Source organism: Drosophila melanogaster, chromosome 3L, assembly GCF_000001215.4.
Source record: "Drosophila melanogaster chromosome 3L".
Taxonomy (NCBI): Eukaryota; Metazoa; Arthropoda; class Insecta; order Diptera; family Drosophilidae; genus Drosophila; species Drosophila melanogaster.
Window position 1 is genome coordinate 17525286 of NT_037436.4, and position 22175 is coordinate 17547460.

General features: G+C 41.4%; 2 protein-coding genes, 1 long non-coding RNA gene and 1 other non-coding gene across 13 annotated transcripts; 1 reads left to right on the forward strand and 3 right to left on the reverse strand.

The window, feature by feature from the left end:
* Positions 1–47: 47 nt before the first annotated feature.
* Edc3 (Enhancer of decapping 3) lies at positions 48–4576 on the reverse strand. Its single transcript, NM_140735.3, has 5 exons — positions 3624–4576; positions 2421–3335; positions 2198–2358; positions 2051–2135; positions 48–1995 (listed from the first exon to the last, which is right to left on the reverse strand). Exons 1-5 carry the CDS (start codon positions 4181–4183, stop codon positions 1674–1676), a joined length of 2043 nt encoding a protein of 680 aa, NP_648992.1. The 5' UTR covers positions 4184–4576; the 3' UTR covers positions 48–1673.
* snoRNA:Edc3-a lies at positions 3415–3555 on the reverse strand. Its single transcript, NR_048291.1, has one exon. It is a non-coding gene; the product is annotated as a snoRNA:Edc3-a (small nucleolar RNA).
* A 6-nt stretch (positions 4577–4582) lies between the features above and the next one.
* On the reverse strand, positions 4583–4917 carry lncRNA:CR45165 (long non-coding RNA:CR45165). 2 transcript variants are annotated; one of them, NR_124970.1, is made up of 2 exons: positions 4691–4917; positions 4583–4602 (listed from the first exon to the last, which is right to left on the reverse strand). It is a non-coding gene; the product is annotated as a long non-coding RNA:CR45165 (long non-coding RNA). The 2 variants fall into 2 exon arrangements; NR_124971.1 differs by lacking the exon at positions 4583–4602 and having other exon boundaries at positions 4622–4917.
* On the forward strand, positions 4796–21375 carry Nedd4. 9 transcript variants are annotated; one of them, NM_140736.3, is made up of 20 exons: positions 4796–5137; positions 5524–5750; positions 13377–13459; positions 13529–13610; positions 14171–14209; positions 14282–14451; positions 15406–15553; positions 15617–15741; positions 16016–16118; positions 16915–17099; positions 17266–17527; positions 17606–17677; positions 18220–18327; positions 18479–18716; positions 18775–18899; positions 18971–19112; positions 19176–19332; positions 19392–19685; positions 19750–20148; positions 20223–21375. In NM_140736.3, exons 2-20 carry the CDS (start codon positions 5562–5564, stop codon positions 20323–20325), a joined length of 3024 nt encoding a protein of 1007 aa, NP_648993.1. In that variant the 5' UTR covers positions 4796–5137; positions 5524–5561; the 3' UTR covers positions 20326–21375. The 9 variants fall into 9 exon arrangements, with proteins under 9 accessions (NP_648993.1, NP_001261990.1, NP_001137965.1 ...); NM_001275061.1 differs by having other exon boundaries at positions 15403–15553; positions 16025–16118; positions 20223–21091; NM_001144493.3 differs by having other exon boundaries at positions 17305–17527; positions 20223–21091.
* Positions 21376–22175: the final 800 nt, after the last annotated feature.

Consider the following 22175-nt stretch of genomic DNA (forward strand, 5'->3'; position numbering starts at 1 on the left):
TAACGCCATTAATATAGGACCCAAAATAAAACACAATTGTAAAGCTTGTTTTCTTCCATGAGAAGGCTTCTCGGTGTTGTTTTGTATTTTTTAATTTTGCTGTTACGTTGGAAAGGACTTTCTCTTGTATCCGTTTTTTTCTGCCCGATTTCTGGTTCCAAAAAAGAATTTACGTACAATTTTTGTCTTTTAAGTATAAATTTAAAATTAGGTTTTCATTCTTTGTTTAACAATTTCAATTGGCCCAAAAATAGATGTTTTTTTTTAATTTTAAAGCGTTACCAAAATCTGGTTGTTTGTTGTTTCTCCTTGTCTTGGTGTTAATTTGTTTGGCTGTGAAATCTGTGGTTACTGTGGTATTGGAAAAACCTTCTCATCCTCCCTCGCCACCAACATCCCTTTAAGGTCTGGTCATCGTTTCTACTCCTAACGCAAAACAGTCACTGCGGGATCCGCCTGGCGGCTGATTGATCCGCATTCAACTCTCTTTTTACAATATAATTTGATGGGTTTGGAAATTGAATTTGCAGATGATCATCAACATGATTGGAGTTTACAACTATAGTTATTATTTATACAACAAGTAGTTTCAATTTGGGTTTTTTGTTTTGAGTTTTTGGTTGCCTTGCTGAGTCGCAACCTTCTAAAATTTTGCACTATTAGATTGGATTTAATCTTATATAAAATTAATCGCTCTACAGTTTATATTATAAGTATTGTGTTGTGGTTTCTTTTTAGTATTCGATGGGTAAAAAATTATGCTCTCGACTTTGTTTAGTTTCCCTTAAAGACACATCTTAATTATTTCTATACATAATATAAAGTGTTTCTCATTTTATAAGTTTTGTTTTGTTTTGTTTGTTATGGTCTGTTAAACTTTTAAACACTGTATTCTTACGAAACTTACTTAACTAATCTGATTTGATTTATACTTGGATTTGTATTCCATATTACATCGTACAATAGTTGTTGCTTTTGCTGTTGATTTAATGCTTAAAATTAGACATTGAATTTGGCATTTATTGCGCATACTTGATAGTAATTAACATGATCTTATCTTTCCCCATAGAATTGTATAGTTATTTACAAACAATTTCTCGCCTGATTTGTTGTTTACGATTATGAAGACCACTTGCAGGAAGGACAGTGAATTGTAAATTAAATTAAAACCTTAGGAAATTTTGGATTGAATGTTGGAAAAATTCCTTAGAGCGTGCGCCTAAACTAAAGCTTTATAAACTTGTAAATGCTGGACTAGCTTTCAAAACAGAGGGCTGAACAAGAAGTGTCGTTGCTTAAAATGAAAAAAAAATCTATAGGGTACAGTTGGAAACTAATCATAGTTTGGCACTTGGCCGGCAGCTTTGAATTAATTTAGAAAATATAGATTATAATAACTAGGCGTATCTAAAGGGATGATGCGTGAAGTAACCTAAAAACTATATGTGTACGCGCCGTAGAACAAAATGTTTAACTTGAGTAATATATGAGAGAAGAGTACTAAGAGCTAGATTCACAGGAAACTGGACTTGATGATCATCACAAGTGTGCGGGTGTGTCATTGTTATTGTTTTTTGTTGTATGTGCTTATTCTTGTTTTAATGGATTGCAGTTGTTGCTGATGCTGCAGTTTGATTGCTGTTGTAAATGTTGGTGTTTGTGTTGTCGTTGTTTCAGTCCTTTGAGTGAATCGGTATCACATATTTATGTCCATACGGACTTTTGTACTTAATGCCACAATCACGATAGAATTTATCCGGTATACCTAGATTACATAAATACAATTTGCCACAATTGTTCGTTGATGCTGCTGATTTGGTAGCCGATGCTGCTGCCGAAGTGCTAGCAATGGGAGTTGGTGTGGCGGCAGCCGAAGAGGATGATGATGTTGTTGCTGTTGATATGCCATTTAATGGTAGTATGGGTAGTATTGAGTACTTGATAGCAACCTCATTAATGCCACACGGCGGCGGGTCTATGGCAAGCACCGAAGCGCTAAAAAATACGTATAACAGTAATTTACTTTCGACATTAAATGGGGTTCACTAACCGATTTACACTGAGCCATTTCCTGATCGCATCCGATAAATTAGCGGTGTTAGTTGATAATATCACAAGATCTGGCGTGGGTAAGGCTGAAAAATGTAAATAGCTCAGTAATCGATTATTTATATTTTTTATTATATTAGTAACCTACCGTCTACTGAGTGAACTATGACATTGTCGGTTGCCTTGAACAATGAAATCTCTGGGCTGCTGCTGTTCTGCTCCAGCAGTTTGGCCTGCTCCACGTACAGCAGGACAGTAAGCCCATGCGAAGCCAGCTGGCGACCTGTGGCTGCTCCAATGTTAATTGTTCTGAAAGGAATTATGTTAGTCACTGCCTTGAAGTTATGTCCATATACGTTTGATTAAATCACCTCATATTTTTGCCGCCATCGCAGATGATGGCAATCTTCGGCCACTGATGGTTGTTGGCCGGCGTCAATCGCCTGGCGCCGCCCAGCAGTGTAATGGCCAGATCACTGGCTCCGCGCGCCAAAATGTCGATCTGCCTCTGCAGAGAGAGGCCCGCCTTATCGGCACTTATCTCGATTTTATTCCGAACGTAAGCCGGAATCGTCGGTATAATGAGACCGTCGTCCGTCACAAAGTCCTGGCTGCCGCCGAACATGCTTTCGATCTGGCGCAATTGTAGTGGTTTGCTGGCCAGGATGTTCTCGTCGTGCCGATACTTCTGCTCTGGCTTATGATGATGATTGTTCACAATGTGCCGCACCACATCTGGTTTTTGGGTCGTCGACTCGATGTCGTCCCAAATTGCCTGCTTGTCGAACAGCGCTAGATTGCCCTCAAAATCGAAATCCTCGTGGATCAGCGGATCGTCCGCCTCGCTGCCAAAAGTCAGTTGCACCTGTTGCTGCCGCATGCTGCTCTCCCTTCGCACCCTGTTCCGCTTGTTCTTCCCGTTGCCGTTGCCATTTCCATTGGTATAAGAACCATTTCCGGTGCCATTTCCATTGTTATTGGCATTGCCATTCCTTCTTACATTTCCATTTGTATTCCCATAGCTCGAGGCTGCCGTCTGCTTGTAAAATCCATCTCCGTTGCTGACGATATCTATGGGTTTGCTGCTGCCCAACGACAAACCAGTTGCCTCGCCGCTATCTCCGCTGCTGCTGCAGTAACTCTCCCGGGTGTTGCTCACGTAGGAGCCCAGTTTCACCTCGACCTTCGGCGGTATCATGTTGCCAAAAAAGGCGGCCACGCTGTTGGGAGTCGTTGATATCTGCGGCTGCTGCTGAGCGCTGGACGCACGGGATGTTTGTGGTGTTCTGGATGACGAAACAAATATAAAAGTTAGATGAAACCTATTTTAAATACGACGCTCAGTTGGCACAAGACCTATCTGAAACGACTGTTGCTTTTTATCAGTAATAAAGGTAATTTACTCATTTCGTATCTCAAGGTTGGTAAGTTTAAACATAAAGATGGCTTCAAAATGAAATGAAATAAACACAATCGTGCTGACTGCAAAAATCTTCATACTTTTTTTTTTTATAAAGAGCTAACAATTAATTTAAATTATTGGCATTGCACAATCGTTTAATGGGCCATATTACCTAAGGGTGCCATTTGAGCCGTTGGTCTCGATTAGCTTCAGCTGATGCATCTTATCGCTTAGCGCCGAATTGAAGTTGCCACGTGGGCCCGAAGAACTCGATGCTCCGCCAGCCGCTACCCGTCCATTGTCGTTGGCCCTTGACCGCGGCGTCGATGGCAGATCCTGTTCTCGTTCCTGCTCCTGGAACTGCTGTTTCTGTTGCTGCTGGAGTTGTAGCTGCTGCTGCTGCTGCTGGAGTTGGAGCTGCTGCTGCTTGCCCAGGATGTTGGAGAAGTGGGGCAGCTTGACGGGCGTGGGCTTGTTGACCACTGGCGGCGGCGCCGTGTGCCCATCCAGATCTTGCTTTGCGGGCTCGATGAGATCGATGCTGCGAATGTCCGTGCACTTGAGGACCACCTCGGCGTTCTGCTTTCGCAGCGGCACGCCATTGCGGAAAGCCCTCACAATGGTGATCTCCTCGGCAGAAATCTGCTTGATCAGGCCCTGGAAGACGCCCAGGACCTCGTCGCAGGCTATAGACACTGCACAGCCGATCCAGTCTTGATCCGTCGGACCCATGTAATCAGTTTTCGATACTCCCTTTGCGAATGCGACAACACGTTGGATCGGCTTGTTCTGCCCTGGCTAATGGTTGTTCGAAATGTTTGCTGGCCCGCGCAGAGCTGCTTGTTGTTTTCGTTTCTAATACGCAATTTCGCCACTAACTAACTACGCACCACGCACCTCTCTTCCTCTTCTTCCTGCTGCTGCACCGCCGTTGATTCTAGTGTTTTGTGGCTTAAAGTCGGGTGTTTTTGAATTATTTGGCTCTGCGGTCAAGGGGTTCGGTATTTTGTCTCTTTTAATCAATAAATGCACCAACCGTTGCAACACATTGACGCTAAAACTTATTGGATTTCTCGTTTCATTGGGATTTTCACTGCTTGCGTGTGGCCGTTCGTTGGTGTTCAGATAATACCGAACAATACCCAAACTAGCTGCGTGGCAAATTAGTTTACTTAATAAATTTATAATAATATACATATTTATAATAACTACAAATTTCATGCTTTACGGAAACTTCACCTTATTTTGATAAATATTTGGTTCAATAAAAGCCTGCGAGCCATTTTATGAATTTAACAAGTGCTTCCCTTAACTGTTAAGGCTTCTGGGTGCTGTGGTATGTTCTCAGTGCGCGTACACGGTCACTCTGGCAGTTTTGTTCTCGATTTTGTCGCCGTTTTGTGCATTTTTCCCGTCCGGTGTTTAAATTTTATTTAATACTGCGCGTGCGACATATATACAGGCACCTATAGCCGACCGATATCGGCGATTAAGGCATGTGCGCCGCCGAAGCGGTCAAAGTGATAATCGCTTGAATAGTGAGCAGTGTAGAATTTGCCGTGTGATAGAAGTACGTGATGATTTTCCGCAAATAGTGGATAAAGGCGAGCCCACACGCATACCACCGCAAAATATATACATAAATCGGGCGAAAATATAGTGGCCCGTGTTTGTGCGTGTGTAAACGTAAGTGGAAAACTTGGGCGAAACTTTATGCTAACCATAAATGGTCTACAAAGACATGGCTTCGCGCCTGGCTAATTATCAAGAAAATGTTTGGCTTTTGTGCTCTATCACCCACACCTCATTCACACAACACACACACTAGAAACACGCTTGCACGGGGGCAGGGCGGCAGACAGAGATGGCATCTAGCACAAGTACCGTTGTTCACTTTGTTTGCTGTCTTTGTTGTCTGTTCGCTTTTCTTTCCTTCGCTTCTGTACACCCTTCCCCCTCTTGTTACCTTATGGCAGCCTCCTCTTCTTCTTCTTCGTGTCATTTATCGCTTAATTTGCACTTCCGCTTTGCACATATTCACCCTCTCTCCTTCCGTCATTCTTTCATTGCAGAAGCTTCTCTAAAAGAAACAAACAACAACAACACAACAATGTCGGCACGTTCCAGCGGCTTGGTGGCCGCGGCGGCCCTTCCCGTCCCGTCGTCTTCTTCCTCGGTGGCCGGCGGCGACGTGCCACGCCCGCCGCCCCGCCGGCGAGCGGCCTCTGTTGCGGGACAACAGCAAACGCGCCAGGAATTTGGAAATGGTTACACTCCTCGCAGATCGTTGGCAGCAGTGGTAAGTTTACATAAGTGCAGGTGACGACGAAAAGAGAGAGCTTTACCTTGAAGGACAACTTAGGAACTCTTCTAACATCTTAGGAATTTTGTAGGAGCACCTTATGGTTACAACCTTATTTCACAACGCATCCAACTCTGATTGAAAAATTTCATTCCATTTTTGATAAAGCCAGTTAACTAATTATGGGTTATATAAACGCGTATGTATCAAATTAAGTTATCATAACACCAAATAGTGACCGTGGCACCTATATGTTTATCAATTTTTAATAGATAGTAAGGTATTACTTACTATGACATCTTATAAGATACTCTTATCAATTGTTTTGGTTTCGTTGCAAACTGACTAATCAATAAATGTATCTCATTTTAAAGGGCATACCGAAATGTTGTCTTATCAAAACTAAGCCAACCAATTCCTATAACCTTTTATAAGGAATTGCCCACAATGTATCCACCATTTTGTTGGTGTGAAGATTTGAAAAGTATTTATCAACGGGTGGTGCTGGGGGATTTGGTCGCCCTTATCAGTGCCTCCGCTGTATTTAGTGTTTCCATTTTTACGATGTTTTCACTACTAATCTAATCTGCAGATTGCCAAACAGCTGAGTCGTGTAGATGGGCCATGTAGATTTCACTCCCCTCATGGATGATAAAGTGGGATATATGTATGGTGGGAAAAGTAGGGGATCTACAATTCCTTCAGAAGCCGAAAAGCACGAAAAACTTACGAACTGTTCTTATCCAATACCTAGCTTTTACGGTGTAAAGGTCGTTGCATTTCGTCAACCATTAAGTTAGATGTAGTTGTATTTCAGGAGTGACTTCCATAAGTCTTTTTTTAGGAGGGCCTTTAATACAGCACATTACATTTTATCGTTTAGTCATTGTTTGCTTGTACCAATTACTTTATAATGTTAAAGAAAAAGTAGCTTTTTTGCGGATTTTTTAAAATCGAATAACATTTCTTGACTTGCACTTTCCGAAGAGCAGAAAAGTGCCAAGAAAAGTATTAGGAAGCCGCCAGAAAATAAACTGGCATCATCGTTGTTTACTTAGTGTCTGGAATGGGCTTTTCTATTGTTTTGCTCACTTGTATAAACAAATAATTCGCTCGCCATCTCAGGCCGAACGGAAACTAAACTAATTTATTTATCTTAATTTGCCAAAGATGCTAGCCACTTGAGCAGTCATCGGCATCTTCGAAGCTAATTTAATTTATCAACACAATTCTTGGCCGCCGCCTCTTGAATGTTGTGTGTCTACACTTTATGGTTTTCTGGCTGCACAGAGAGAAAAATATTGTTTTAACTTTTAATACCTAGGCTATGTTTAATGGTTTATAAAAGTATTTTAATTTCTAACAGAACTCGCAGAATTATATTATTCATAGTTTCTAAACGTATTATGAACTGACATTTTGTTTTGTGTTTCTTTTACTTTCTTTTTTAGTATCCCAGTGTTGGTTGTTTGCTCTGTTTGCTTTCACTCAATGAGCGATTATTTGACGGCACTTCAATTCTGTTTGTCGAACTCATTGAAGCGTTGTCAGAATGGCTCGAAATTCCTGTCCAAAAAGTGGGAGGTGTATGAATGAATGGCTTATCTTCATTAGTGCTTTTTTTGCCGCAAAAGTTGTATGCCCCCGCTAATTGAGCTCTGTTATTTGGGTTATTTAATCCAATTTGCACGTCAGCCGGCAAGCGGTGACGTCGGCCAATCGACGCACTTGTAAGAACAGTCGACGTCACAATTGCCTTAGCGGATAGCCTTAATGGGCCGCTTATCAGTCAACAGCTGGTCAATTACATCCATTGAATCCATTGCGTCAGCAGTCAGAACATTCTCATGTCTATTATAAGTGATTATACGCTATTTAGCTGAACATTATTAATGGAATTGGAGGGATTCCCAGCCCAAAATACAAATTTCACACAGATACGCACGCACACATAGATAGTCCACTCACATCAACGCACGGCGCAGCCGATCAGCTGTTTTTGTTTTGTTTTGCTTAAAGACACTTGTTCGATGGCAGCTGTCAACAGTGGGAGTGAGAAAACGCGAGAGGAAGACAAAAAGAGTACAGGGCTAAGCTGTCATTTTAAAAAGCTTTCAGCCAACAGCTTGTAGCTGGGGCTTCAGTGTTGAAAAATGTGTTCAGTACTGTTTTGGTATTTTTTTTTTAAGATTAAAAACTTTCCTTTTTATGGTTAATTGGAGCACTTTTTGTGACAATTCATTAAAATATCTATGCATGAGTATTGCAAGTCCACTTCGTATTTTGCTTTTTAATATATTAATATTAGAATTTTTCCCGGAGAAGCCGACCATGAGGTAAATAATTTACTCCGTTCCATCGGTCACACTAGACCCAATGAAAGCTCCGCAATGGGGCAACCTCTTGGCCCGAACGCGCTGGCCACACTTTTCAGTGGAGCTGCCTTCATTTTAGCTTAGAACGCGAAAGCGCCAAGTTCCGTGTTTTGCGCTGCGGCTGCCGACAAGTGTTGCTGTTGCTGTTGCGCTCGCACCCACGACCGCACACACACTCGCTGCGGGAGCGAGCGAGAGAGGCAGACATTTACGCAGAACATGTTTTCGCAATAGTGTTGGTGTGCCGTTTGTTATTGTTGTTATTGTTTCCATCGTTTAGGGCCGTTAATAAAAGATAAATAAGTGAATAATTGAATTATAAATATTGTAGAGTGTACCGCCACACACACACAAATCGCTGGATTATATAGATAAATTTATTGCACAGTACCCCTGAAATGTGTTAATTATATAAAAAAAAAAGCAGTAAATAAGCGTACGTACCGTAAAGCAACAGTTCTCGCTCGGCACAATCGAGAAATCTCGAAATCACATCAAATGCAGAAGCATTTCCCCATTTCTTTCGCATTTTTCGCGGGGCCCTATTAGTCATACAGGGCAGAAAAAAAAGTTGGAATGTGAGCCTAATGCTGCCATGCCCCCTTTTGGCCCTAACCAACATTGCGTATTCGCAATAAACATAATAAAAACAAAACGGCAATTGTTGTGGAACCTGTTCCCTTTTTGTCGCCGTATGCAGCTTGCAGCTTAGCAAAAAGCAAAAAAATCAAAAAGCTCGTCGAGATACCAAAATAAATCGTGTGTGCGCCAAAACCGTGAAAATCAAGTAAAAAGAACGCAAAAAAGGCTGCAAGAATATGAAATTCCTTTTTGACCAACTCGTTTTGAGCAGTTAAAACCGCCAAACGCGGCCAATATTCTGATGCTCTGTGTGTTTGTTTATTTTATAACCCTCGCAATTTATTGTTCAATTTAGTTTGAGAGGCGTGCACGAAAATTAACACAAACGCGAAACGTAAACAGCGGAAGAAAAATCGGCAGTGAATAAAGTCCAAATCGGAGGCAAAACCAAATCCAAATCCCAATCCCAATCGCCATCAAAATAAAGTAAAAATGGCCGAGTCAACAACCACATCGCCATCGGTGACGAGCGAAGATGGCCAAATCCATGGCTGCAATAACAGTGATGTAAGTAACTGCCGAGAGCAGCGCCTCTCTTCTCTCTCGTCACTACGTGAAAATGGTACATATGCAAATGCTCGAGCCTCTGTGTGAGTGTGCTCATTTTCTTCGACCGCTAATTGAGCCGCCTTTGATGTGCCTCACGTGCAGCCCGGCCCTCTGCCCACCGCTCAGTAATCCTCTCTGCATTCTCCGCTAAATCTCTAGAGATTTTCCGGCTCAAGGCCTCCCCGGTTAATGAGATTTTTCGATAGATATTGGAAAATATCAAATGAGATCGGTAGAGCGCAAAGTGCAATTGTATAGGATATCTGTCTGATAGAATAAAAATAAAGTATAAATATTTAGATGAGAATTTGGCCTTAAAGACCTGGCACCATCCTTCAATTAATACAAAAAAAAAAAGGATATTTAATTTAATTGGGAAATTTTTAGATTCCACTTAATGATAAGGAATAAAAGTTCGAAATAATACACGGAAATACACAGAAATATGTATAATTAATTTTCGATGGCCCTGAGATGCAGTAGAAATGTACTATTGACCGTTGAAAATTGCTGAATTTTTATTTCATTAGTTAACATTTTAACTAATAATTTATCTTCCCGATGATAGAAGCCTATTTATCGTACTTACAGACGTCATAGACATTCATATATAACCGTCACATTAGAACAAATTATTTATAGCCCTAAATTTATTTGACATATGTATGTACATATATGCTATGCCTTATAAAGCGAACACTTTTTCTATATTCTTGTAGCTAGTTCTTTCTGGTTATTGCTTATAAAAATAGACTTTTAAGAACTTATCTTGTAAACTATCAATGTATCTTTCATCTAACCCAGATGCACGGCAGAATGTCAATTTGTGTAATGAATTTGCATTGACCTCTGGAAATAGTGGCAAGTGATGGGTGGCAACCAATCAATTAGGTTAATGGCAACGACTACGCTTAAGGCCTCATTCTTTTTTTTTGGCCTGAAGAGTTTTCACTCGGCCCCATGTGCGCATTAAAACGTATGAGTAACAATTGATATTCGAGCTTGTTTAATTTCGCTGTTGACTGGTATTTATTATCTCCCATCAGCCTTGCGCTTAAGCCATCTGTTTGAACAGCAGATGAATCGCTAAGAGCAACAGAAATGGGCTTCTGCCGAGCGCCTTGACTTTTTTTTTTTTTTGGCCACCAAAACGCTTCCTCTCTTATTCGCTTTTGCTTATCAGCGAACAGCTGAATGATTATTCACATATATACTTTTATAATTCATTATTCATGCAGTGGGCACGGAAATAAAAGTGGGTGAAAACTATGGTGAATGTGAAATAGTTTGAGCAGGGCGGAACAATGCCGATTGGACGGACTGGACTGATGGCAAGGAAACGGAGAAAGGGCAGCCGGCTGGTTGTATGTCACATGGTCGAGTGAATGGTAAAGTCAACGGCTTGCCAACTCTGATAATGAGCGTTTGGGGCTATGTGCCTATTGATAACCGATTTCGGACACGATTTTAGCTCTTCAATAGCCAAGAAATTTGGAACGGTATCAGTGGAATTCGTGATTAAAAAGTGCACACAAAGCACAGTCAAAACGAATAAGCAGGAGGATTTGGCTAGGGTGAACTATGCTTGTTTTAAGAGGAAATGCATTGGGAACTCGCATATTAAACAATTTCACACTGCGGCACAGATTTACATACCATTTATTGTTCAATAACCATTTAGACGCCAATCGCAATATGTTTTTTGAAATAACTTTTAAAAAGAGTTATTAAAAAACCGTTTTACTTTTATGACTCATAATTGTTTTTACAACCTCTAGCAATTGTCAGTACTATAGTTTTGTAAAGCTGATATAGCACATTTAAAATTGCCATAAAAATGATTTAATAATTCAATTTGTAAATCTGAAAAGTGGTTTCATTGGGAGTGGTTCCACTGTATACCGCCAGGCAATTAAAGGAAGATGAAATGACAGTGCAGCGCAATGCGGATCATTACGTCGGACTTCCCTTTTAATTAACGCTTTTCCTGCCGAGCCCGCCCCTTTTGCAAAACGAACTGTCAATCCAGCGCCAAACAGGCTTAAACCGCCAGAACCGTTTTAAGCTAATTTCCCTCGGTCCCAGATTTAATGGCTAAAAATCAATTTAATGCCAGCTACGACGTGGCTTTGTCAGAGATTTTGAGCCAAGAAACGGAACAGTAACAGCTGCACGGGCAGTGAAGGCGTGCGAAAGGATACCGGAAGGACCTTGGGGGATTACTCGACTCCAGGGTCACCAGCTTAGGCTGATTGATTGGACCTTTTGCCCAGGCAATAATCGAGTCGGGACAACGAGGCATCTGGCATTTAATAATGCGCACTAGCTTATTATACTGTGCGTACTTAATGGCATTACCCCATTATTGTTATATAGTTCGTGGCAAGAAGAGCACTTATAATTTATGAAACAATTTTGATAAAATTTGATGAAAAACCTTGTTACCAAAATACACATGCTAATTTAATAGGTTAAAAGAATGAAGGAATGTGTAAAGTAACTTGAGATTTCACTCAAAGCTTTTCTCTCTGTACATTTAATTATTGCACAAGTGGGAAAAGCCGCGGCTATTTTAAAGAGCTAGCCGTGAACGCGGTGAAAATCAATAGTACAAGTTCATGGAAAATGCGGAACTGTCAGCGCATAAATACAAACACAACCCGTCACAGAAACGGAACAAAATAGTTCCTGAGAGCGTGTACGAAATGGCACATGTAATATAGGGTCTGGAAACCAACCCATTCAGGGTCAGCGGGCGGCCAACAAGCCGCAACATGCGAGCCTCTGATATCTGATACAAGGGGCGGTCGGATATGGATATGGCGCCGTCTGGTCAGCCACCAAGTCGGGGGGGGGGGGGGCAGCGGGGCACTCGGGTTTGCTCCTCACTTTATAAACAATGTCGGCAAATTGAATATTTAATGGGAAAGCCTTTTAATGGATACAAGTGCTAGCTCTCAGCCGAGATGAGTGGATAAAATGGGTTATGTTTGTCTTGGAAGAATGCACAAAGTTTGCTGCTCCCCAGTCCCGAATAGTGGGTGGTCACGTGGTAGAGGTGTTATGGTGTTATGTGGTTAGCTTCCAGCACTTTAAGCTCAGAAATATTGAAGATTTAAATCAGGTGAATATTAGAATAATCCACATATTAATCCATATTTAACAAAGAAATTTACTCGAAATATAGTTAATCCCGGCAGTCAGCGGTTTTATAAACCTGAGACTGCTTTTGACATATAGTACAACACGGTTTACCCATTAAAATCAACTACTACTACTAGATCCAACATTTGTTTACAAAGCTTTAATAATCCTACAATTTAATTTATGACATGAAAAGCCACTAAGTTTTGAGGTCTGACATCAAACTCACGCCCAATTAACCCAATTCTGTGCTCTCAAGCCGCTCTAATATCGCCACAAAGTACATTTAGATGTGGAAATGTATTTTTGAGGGATGCCTAAAATTGTATTTCGCATTTCAACGAGAAATGCCAACTGCAAACGCAAACTGGGCCGCAACCGCAATTCTAGACCCGAGAGGCCCCGAGGTCCGTAGTGATTCACAACACGCAATTTAGCTCAAGTTTTTGGCCGCATTCTCTGCACTAGACAATTGCTTGATGACTCTCTTGAACTTCTACGCCCCTTTCTGGGGCGGTGCTCGTGTCAAGGTCGTGGGAATTATCTGGCCGCGAATGAAAAAACAATTATGAACGCGAATGTATAATGCATATCCTTCAGGGAACATTTGTGAAGAACTTGTGCGCGCGGTCGCAATGTAGACCAAAAAAATCCAAAAAATATACTTTTACCCAGGCCAGCGTACGCGGCGTATGCGTAATCGCGGACATTAAGCATACGCTGCGTGGGTCAGGCTTATGGGCACTGCTGCGGCTTATCTATTCGTTCTCCATGTGACCCAGTCTGTGCCATTCAATTCCTGTCCCCTGTTTTTCCCCAGCGACGCGTGCACAAGTGTCTCATTTGTTGTGAGGCTACTACTATTTTATTTTTACTAATTTCATGATTTTCTCTTATTTTTCCCCCTTTTCAGAACGACTCTGGGGACTCGTGTCACCTGCGAATCGTCGTACTCACCGGCCAGTCGCTGGCCAAAAAGGATATATTCGGCGCCAGGTGAGTGAATCAGTTGCTAATTAAGCCGATTATATTGGAGATAACTGAATTGAATGCTTTCATCCACAGCGACCCGTATGTCAGAATCGATTTGAACACAATCAACGGTGATATTAATATTGACTCTGTTTTGACGAAGACCAAAAAGAAGGTGAACATAAACCCCATAAAACATTAAACCTATTAAATCTATTAAACCTTAACGTCCTATGTTGGGTGACAAGGGCAATCGGAGAAGTTTTGTCTTATCGATTATGTTTGGTGCTACTTGCTACATTACCAAATTAAAGGTGCAAGGGAAGACTATTTGGCCCTGATTGTACGTTTATAAATGTAAATCACACAGTGGTTATCAGTGTCGTGTGGACTTTATGACTAACGCTCTTAGATATCTAATTTGCTGATCAAATACAGGTGTTAATAGATTACAAGTTTTTAAGAGTAGAACGCCTTTTGAGATAATTCATTTGGAATTGAGTTTGAGGTTTACTAGATTATACGAAATATAGATTGCGAACATAATGAAGATTGAGTTAGTCACCATTAAGCTGTTTAAAATGTGATTAAGTAATCATATGATTTATTCGTTTATGTTATCCAAGCTGATAAATTTTGTTTAAATATCCGCTTTTCCAATAGATTTACTTTATAGGATACTAACCCGCATCTATTGATAATTAATTTTGATTCTTTTAATTTATTCTTCCACAGACACTGAATCCAACCTGGAATGAAGAGTTCATATTTAGAGTAAGTTTGCAGACATACCACAGAAGAATTGTATCGCCTTTTAATTGACCATTTAATTACTTATTTGACCAGGTTAAACCGTCTGAGCATAAGCTTGTGTTTCAAGTATTTGACGAGAATCGCCTGACACGCGACGACTTCCTGGGCATGGTGGAGCTGACCCTGGTGAATCTGCCTACCGAGCAGGAAGGTCGCACCATCGGAGAACAAAGCTACACTCTGCGCCCGCGCAGGTCAGTAGGGTAGGTTTATATCATTTGCAGTTTGATTTTGTTTCTTTAATTTCAGTTGATTTACACACTACTACATAGCCATAAAATCTAGTTATGTATAATAAACAACAAAGGCAGAATTGTTAATAGATTGGTGAAGAAGGCTAAGATCTCGTCTAAGTCCCCAACCCGTAGAGATTCTGTTGTAGTGCTATAGAGTTTACGTGTTTTGCTTTGTTTATTGTTTATCACCACGCCCCTTTAGCCCAAGTGCAGTCTTTACTTGCAATTATAATTTGCAAATGTATTCGTCGTAATCGTAGTAGAACACTCCACTTACCCTCGACTAGAATAGAATCGCTTTTCAATCGAACATTAACTGCTTTTCACAACTTTAGACCACATGACAAAGTAGGAAAATATTATACAAATGCAGCTTATTAATGAAAACACTGCTTACTGGTGGAGGTTAAATGTACGAATGGTTGGAGCGTGTTTTCAATATCTGACTTATTGCTGTGTCAATACATTTTATATATATTGGTAACAATTACCTATTGTGTACTTCTATTGTTAACTTACAATATTTCAATCTTTTATATTTTGGCCTATTTGTCATAAACCTATTTTAAAAGTGAGTCACTCACATTCAAGAAAGTATTTGATTAAAAATTTTTGTTGATTAACAGCTCCTACAAATACCATTCTTATCATGTGTGTTGCCTTCCTTATTGACATTCATTAAAGTGAAAGCGGCTTTAAAGTTGTGCAACGCGACCGTAATCCATAGTAACCCATATGTATCTGCAATTGTGTATTCGCTGTTGAGTTTATTTTTAGTTTACGCTTAGTATGAAACTTATTGTTTTTAACTCGTGCGCGTCTGTGTGTCTGCCGTATGGGCCTGGTATTGGTGGCGGTGTCTGTGCACCTGTTTGGTTGGCTCATTAAAATTGATCTTCTCCCCTGCCCTTCGCCCAGCAGCGCCAAATCCCGCATCAAGGGCACACTGCGCATCTACCACGCCTTTATCCGGGAGACGCGGGAGCAGAGCGAGCCATCTAGTGGCAATAGCGATGGCGAGTGGGAGCACGTTGAGGCCACCAATGCCGGTGAGACGTCTGCCCAGCCGGTGAGTGTCCTTATTCCCTTTGAAATGCAAATATTAATCGTGTGCCTGCTTCCTGCTTCGCAGCACCCCTTTCCTACTGGTGGCCACGATGCCCTACCCGCTGGATGGGAAGAACGCCAGGATGCCAACGGGCGCACGTACTATGTGAATCACACGGCGAGGACGACGCAATGGGATAGGCCTACTGTGTAAGTTGGGCGTGCAGATATGAGTTTAAATCAGAAAGACTGTTCCATAAATTTCACTGATGAATACATATTTGAGTAAGCCATTTTCTGATTTCGGTAAACATTAACAGCAACTTGATTTTTGTACGCTTAATATTAAATTTTATCTAGTTTCGTTAAATTTAAAGAATAAGATAAACATGCGAAAATGCTTCTCAGAAGAAATGAGGAACAGCTTTTTACAATGTAAATAATAATTTATTTATAACCCTGAAAATGTATAATCCTTACTCAGCTTAAACAGCCACAGTAGCCAATCCACTGACGACCAGTTGGCCTCGGATTTCCAGAGACGTTTCCACATCAGCGTGGACGACACGGAGTCAGGACGTTCGGCGGTAAGTGGAAAAACTTGGATCTGTATTCCCTAGGGTGCACGTTTAAGTTTAAGTTGGTTAACCACAGGCAAATTTGTAAGTTTCGATATATATATATATATTTAATCAAAGACGTATAACTATTTATTATGCATGTGTGATGAGCATTTGATTTGATTGATTTTTGTGCATGATCTCTTAAACTTCCGCATCGAACAAAAACCCATTACACAATGCCCACACAAAACGCACTCGAACCGACTAACCCAATAACAAAACACCACAAACCTCAGAGGCCAAGGAACGCTGCTCACATGGAGACTGTGGCCAGCGATGAGAGCAGCGAGGATGAGGATGTGGCTGAGAATGGCGAGGAGATGGTGGATCTTCAGAATAATCAGGCCAATTGTCTGCACTGCGGCGAGCTGCATGACAATGACGAGGCAGAGGAGTATGTTGATGAGGAGGAGTATAATGCAGAGCTGCAGCCTCCAACACCTGACCCAGATCAGCCGTCAGCCACATCCCAAAGCGCGCAAACATGTGATATACTCGATAGGAACTTGTACTTGAAACGCATATTCGTAATGATATATATTTTTTTTAACTACAGATTAAGTGTATCGCTAGTTTCTAGATAAGATCTTAGTAGTATGACATCAATATTGGGAGCCAGTTATAGGTTTCTAATCCTAAGATGCCCACTGCCGTTGATCGTTGTGTCTTTGCCTTCACCGCCTTGTTTGAAACCCCACTTAGAATTTTAGATGTGTAGACGTCTAGAGCCCTTCAATAATAATCCCCTGTATATACGTAGGACTCCATCAGTCACAATAGTATAGAGGACAATAACAATGCTGCTGGCTTAGCATATACTCCAAAAACAGCAGCCACCTCATCGGCACCACCCAACACCCCAACAAACAACAATGGAATTCTCGCACAAATTGCCATGCAATATCGCGCAGAGGAAGATCAAGATCCAACAGTGGACCATACCAGGTTAATATCATCCGCTATGCGCTAGCAGCACCCATCCAAAAGATCCCTCAGCCTTTTGTCGGTATTTTGTCCGTACCCGAACAATCCTCCCAACCCCCAAGGCTCCTTCACTTCGCAGCCAGCTTCCTAACCGCCATACGTTGTGCTCTATCTTTCATGACCTCAGTTTTGTTTACAATTCCCTGCGACATCCTGTCGCCCATAGGCAGCCCGAAATCTCAGCGACCAGTTTGCAGAACGACCTGCGGCCGGTACGGGAGGCTCCCGGTGTGCCGGATATAGCCATAACCAACCCGTTCACGCGGCGGGCCGCGGGCAATATGGCCGGCGGTGCGGGATGGCAGCAAGAACGGCGGCGACAGCAAATGCAACTGCATATCCAGCAGCATCAGCAGCGGCAACAGCAACAACAGCAGAATAGAATATTGGTTAGCAAGTCTTAAGCACACACTCATCTCACTATTAAATATGAAACAAACCACCGAAATCACTCATTTCACTTGTAGCTTGATGTGGATCATCGTCAGCAGGAGCCGCAACATCGGGGTCAGAGACACCAGCAGCAACATCGGCCATCGGTCAGCACATTCCCATCCGCACTCGTATCCTTGCACTTGTAGTCTCAAACCTTGGTTCTCTTTTCTCGTTCGTCCATTTCTGTTGGAGAATCTAAACTATTTGTCGTATCGAAATTTGTCAGTGTAAGATAAGATAAATACACATATATTTGTTTGTTTTAGGACATGGGGGATTTCAGTGGGCGGAGCGGTAAGCAACACAAAGACCATTCCGACTGCTCCCCAACATCTGTGTCTGTCTATGTTGCATGTAAACCCAAGTATTGTACTCATGGTACTTTCCCTCATAATGCTTTAAACTGCAGCTTTTCAGTAATCGTAGTTTCCGCTAAGTTATTTGATTAGTTATAAATGTTTGTATGTTTGCATTTGTCGCTTAATTTGTGTTTTTATGAAATTTTCAATTTGAGAACATGGTTTTTAATTTCATCAATACCTCTTTTCTGTTTCTTCCTAAACCAACAAACAAAAATACCTTACGCAATGCAATGCATCCATATTTATACATATATGAATAAAATAATCGATCCACCAATGACTAGAATGAAGACACCGATCACACAGACAGCCACAATCCCTCTGACATCTCAGCTCCGTCCACACGACGCAATTCCGAGGAAGACAACGCGGCTGTGCCTCCCATGGAACAAGTAATGTCGATTTCCCTCTTTATTCCTATCCTTAAAGCACAATAAAAACGTAAAGTGATCTTCAGATAATTTATCTGCATGTGCCAAGGATAATCTAAAGGTAGAGTTTTAGGTGAAGCGGCTAATGTTCTATGGCGATCTTGTATTGCAGAATACTGGTGGTGAAGAGGAACCCCTGCCACCGCGCTGGTCGATGCAGGTAGCCCCCAACGGAAGGACATTCTTCATTGATCATGCGTCCCGGAGGACTACTTGGATAGACCCGCGCAACGGACGGGCCAGCCCTATGCCAAATCAAACTCGTCGCGTCGAGGACGACCTGGGTCCTTTACCAGAGGGCTGGGAGGAGCGAGTACACACCGACGGACGCGTATTCTATATAGATCATAGTAAGTCATCAATTACTTACTACTTTCCACAAATGAATTAACTAAACTCTGTTTGTAGACACGCGAACTACGCAGTGGGAAGATCCTCGCTTGTCTAATCCAAATATTGCCGGTCAGGCTGTGCCCTATTCTCGAGATTACAAGCAAAAATACGAGTATTTCAAGAGTCACATTAGAAAGCCTGTAAGTACATACAGAAAAATAGTCTGGTGATTAAATTAAATTAATCATTTTTTTTTAATATTTTTTTCCAGACAAATGTACCAAATAAATTTGAAATACGTATTCGTCGTACGTCGATACTGGAGGATTCTTACAGAATTATTAGTTCGGTAACGAAGACCGATTTACTAAAGACTAAATTATGGGTAGAGTTTGAAGGAGAAACTGGCTTAGGTAAGTAAATTAAACTACAATATTATTGTTGGATTGCAATTAAAGTCATGTTTTTGATTGCAGATTATGGAGGCCTCGCAAGGGAATGGTTCTATTTATTATCAAAAGAAATGTTTAATCCGTACTACGGACTATTCGAGTACTCGGCCATGGACAACTACACGCTTCAGATAAACAATGGTAGTGGTTTGTGCAACGAGGAGCATTTAAGTTACTTTAAGTAAGTATTTTTAATTGTGAAAGCAAGTACTTTTGTTAATTGTTTTAAAAACATCGTAGATTCATTGGCCGTATTGCGGGCATGGCTGTGTATCATGGAAAGCTGCTAGATGCCTTCTTCATTCGTCCATTCTACAAGATGATGCTGCAGAAGCCGATTGACCTAAAGGACATGGAGTCTGTGGACACGGAGTACTACAACTCGCTGATGTGGATTAAGGAGAACGATCCACGCATTCTGGAACTGACTTTCTGCCTGGATGAAGACGTTTTTGGCCAGAAGAGTCAGCACGAACTAAAGCCCGGCGGTGCCAACATAGACGTGACTAACGAAAACAAGGATGAATACATTAAGTAAGTGTCATCAATAATACGATTACTTTCAATGGCTAAACAATCGCAATTTCTTCCCTTATAGATTGGTTATCGAATGGCGCTTTGTGGCACGTGTCAAGGAACAGATGTCGTCCTTCCTTGATGGTTTTGGATCGATAATTCCTCTGAATCTTATTAAGATTTTCGACGAGCACGAACTGGAGCTACTGATGTGTGGCATACAGAACATCGATGTGAAGGATTGGCGCGAGAATACTCTGTACAAGGGCGACTACCACATGAATCATATTATTATTCAGTGGTTCTGGAGGGCTGTACTTTCCTTCTCCAACGAGATGCGTTCTCGTCTGCTGCAATTTGTTACGGGCACTTCACGCGTGCCCATGAACGGTTTCAAGGAGCTGTACGGCTCAAATGGCCCCCAGATGTTTACTATCGAAAAGTGGGGCACTCCTAATAACTTTCCAAGGGCACATACCTGGTGAGTTTCGGGTCAAATTGCGAAAAACCCAATTAAGGCTTTTCAACCTGTTTGCTAACAATATTCCTCTACAGTTTCAATCGCCTGGACCTGCCACCCTATGAAGGCTACCTGCAACTGAAGGACAAACTGATCAAGGCCATCGAGGGCAGCCAAGGATTTGCTGGAGTTGATTAATAACACCGGCAACGGGAGTGCAAGCGAATGGCTTTGGCTGGAGGTGCAGCAACAGTTTCTGCAGCGCCAGGAGGAGGAGCAGTTACAACGATTCCACACATCACAAGTACCACAAGATCAACAACAACAACGACTTGAAGAGCAGCAACAGCGAAATCAGCGGCACAACCGCAACCTCATTGCATTCACTTGGAATAGCACCGCCAGCAGATCGTGTACTTATTTGTTCGTTTGCTTTTGTATTATAATCATTTTTGCTAGTTTAGTGTTATTTCGTATGTATTTTAACTAGGCGCCAAAACTCACACACTACACATACACCTTATACAAGCAGAGAAAAAAGGATCCCAATAAAGCTGCGCATGGTGAACCACACGAACCTAACAAACGAGTCCAAATTATATATAAATATATTTATTACATTGCCGACAATTGTAAAAAGTTGAGAACGTTTTACAAACTAAGAGAGAAGAATCCAAACTAACTATTAAATCTATAGAGTCAAAAGTATATCTTGTATGTATATGCAGAGAAAACTTTTTATAATTGTTATTTTTATGCGCTATTCCTCTATACGTGCCCACAGCAAAGAACTAAAGGCGAAAAAATTAAAATAAAATAAAAAAGTTAATATTTGTAATCTGATGGATGAATATTTTTAAACAAATTAAATTTTCTATTCTGTATAACTGTATGTGTATTCGTAATAATGATAATGTTAGTTCGTAAAATCGCTCTTTACTATTAAATAAAAAGACAACATAATATATATAAAAATTCTAAAAACTTAAACCCTTAAAAATACAATTAATGTATATTGTATAAATGTTAATTATATACAGACACATTCCAAATGTTTTTGCAAAAGAGTAACTCTGCAAAAGGAGGCCTATATGATAATATGATTATTGACCGATCGGAAGTCTATCAAAATTAAATTTTAAATTCAAATTATGGTATAGAAAGCAAGGACTGGAACTTCTGCTATGAAGCCAGGAGCCACACAAAGAAAAAGAAATACCAATAAAAATGGTTAACGTTAAGTAATTCAGATCTAGTTGTTTTTAAATTACTGAAAAAGAGGCTATACGTTTGGTTTATATTTGCTAAAAAAAAAGTGTTGTATTTATAAACACCCCTACCAGCTAATCAGAATTTACCAAATATTGCATAAGACCTTTAAATAAGCCAACAACACAAGATTTATATGTTCGCCGTTACACCTATTTTAATAATGCAAAAATCAGAAACTTAAATTTAGATGCCGGTGTGCTCCTTGATCCAGTCCAGATAGCTGGTGACGCGGGTGAAGACGGCGGGGTAGTTCTTCTCGCAGCCAGCAGAGGATCCGAAAGAGGTAAGACCGACCTGGACCTTGTCGGAGGCCAGGACCAGAGGACCACCGGAGTCACCGTTGCAGGTAGACACGCCAGCAGGAGTGGAGACACAGATGTTCGAGTCACGGATGGTGGAGTAGTAGGTGCGCTTGCATTCGCTGTTGGAAATGACCTTCATGTGGGCGTACTGGAGGTGGGCGGCGACGGCGCTGGAAGAGTCGGAAGTGCGTCCCCATCCGGAGGCGATAACCTCATCACCATCATAGGAGGCGTAGTGGTACTCGTGCTTGGGCAGCTCGACGTTATGAATGGCGCTGCTGTAGTCCACGTGAGGAATGCGGATCAAGGAGATGTCGTTCCTAAGGGTACGGCTGTTCCAGTCGGCGTGCAGGATGATGTCGTCCTTGGTAACATGGTGCTTGACCTTGGGGCTTTTTGGGGCTTTTATAATCCATTGGCAAAAACAGAAGATAAGCCTACGTGAGATCTTTTAGTGTTAATAAAATATAAAAT

Bases quoted from the DNA above. Each gene is read 5' to 3' on its own strand.
- Edc3 (NM_140735.3), bottom strand. From the start codon at position 4,183: ATGGGTCCGACGGATCAAGACTGGATCGGCTGTGCAGTGTCTATAGCC. The intron at 2,136-2,197 runs GTAGGTTACTAA...TACATTTTTCAG, and splicing joins CATAGTTCACTCAGTAGACG to CCTTACCCACGCCAGATCTT. The intron at 1,996-2,050 runs GTTAGTGAACCC...CGTATTTTTTAG, and splicing joins AAATGGCTCAGTGTAAATCG to CGCTTCGGTGCTTGCCATAG.
- Nedd4 (NM_140736.3), top strand. From the start codon at position 5,562: ATGTCGGCACGTTCCAGCGGCTTGGTGGCCGCGGCGGCCCTTCCCGTC. The intron at 13,611-14,170 runs GTGAACATAAAC...ATTCTTCCACAG, and splicing joins TGACGAAGACCAAAAAGAAG to ACACTGAATCCAACCTGGAA. The intron at 14,452-15,405 runs GTAGGTTTATAT...TTCGCCCAGCAG, and splicing joins CGCCCGCGCAGGTCAGTAGG to CGCCAAATCCCGCATCAAGG.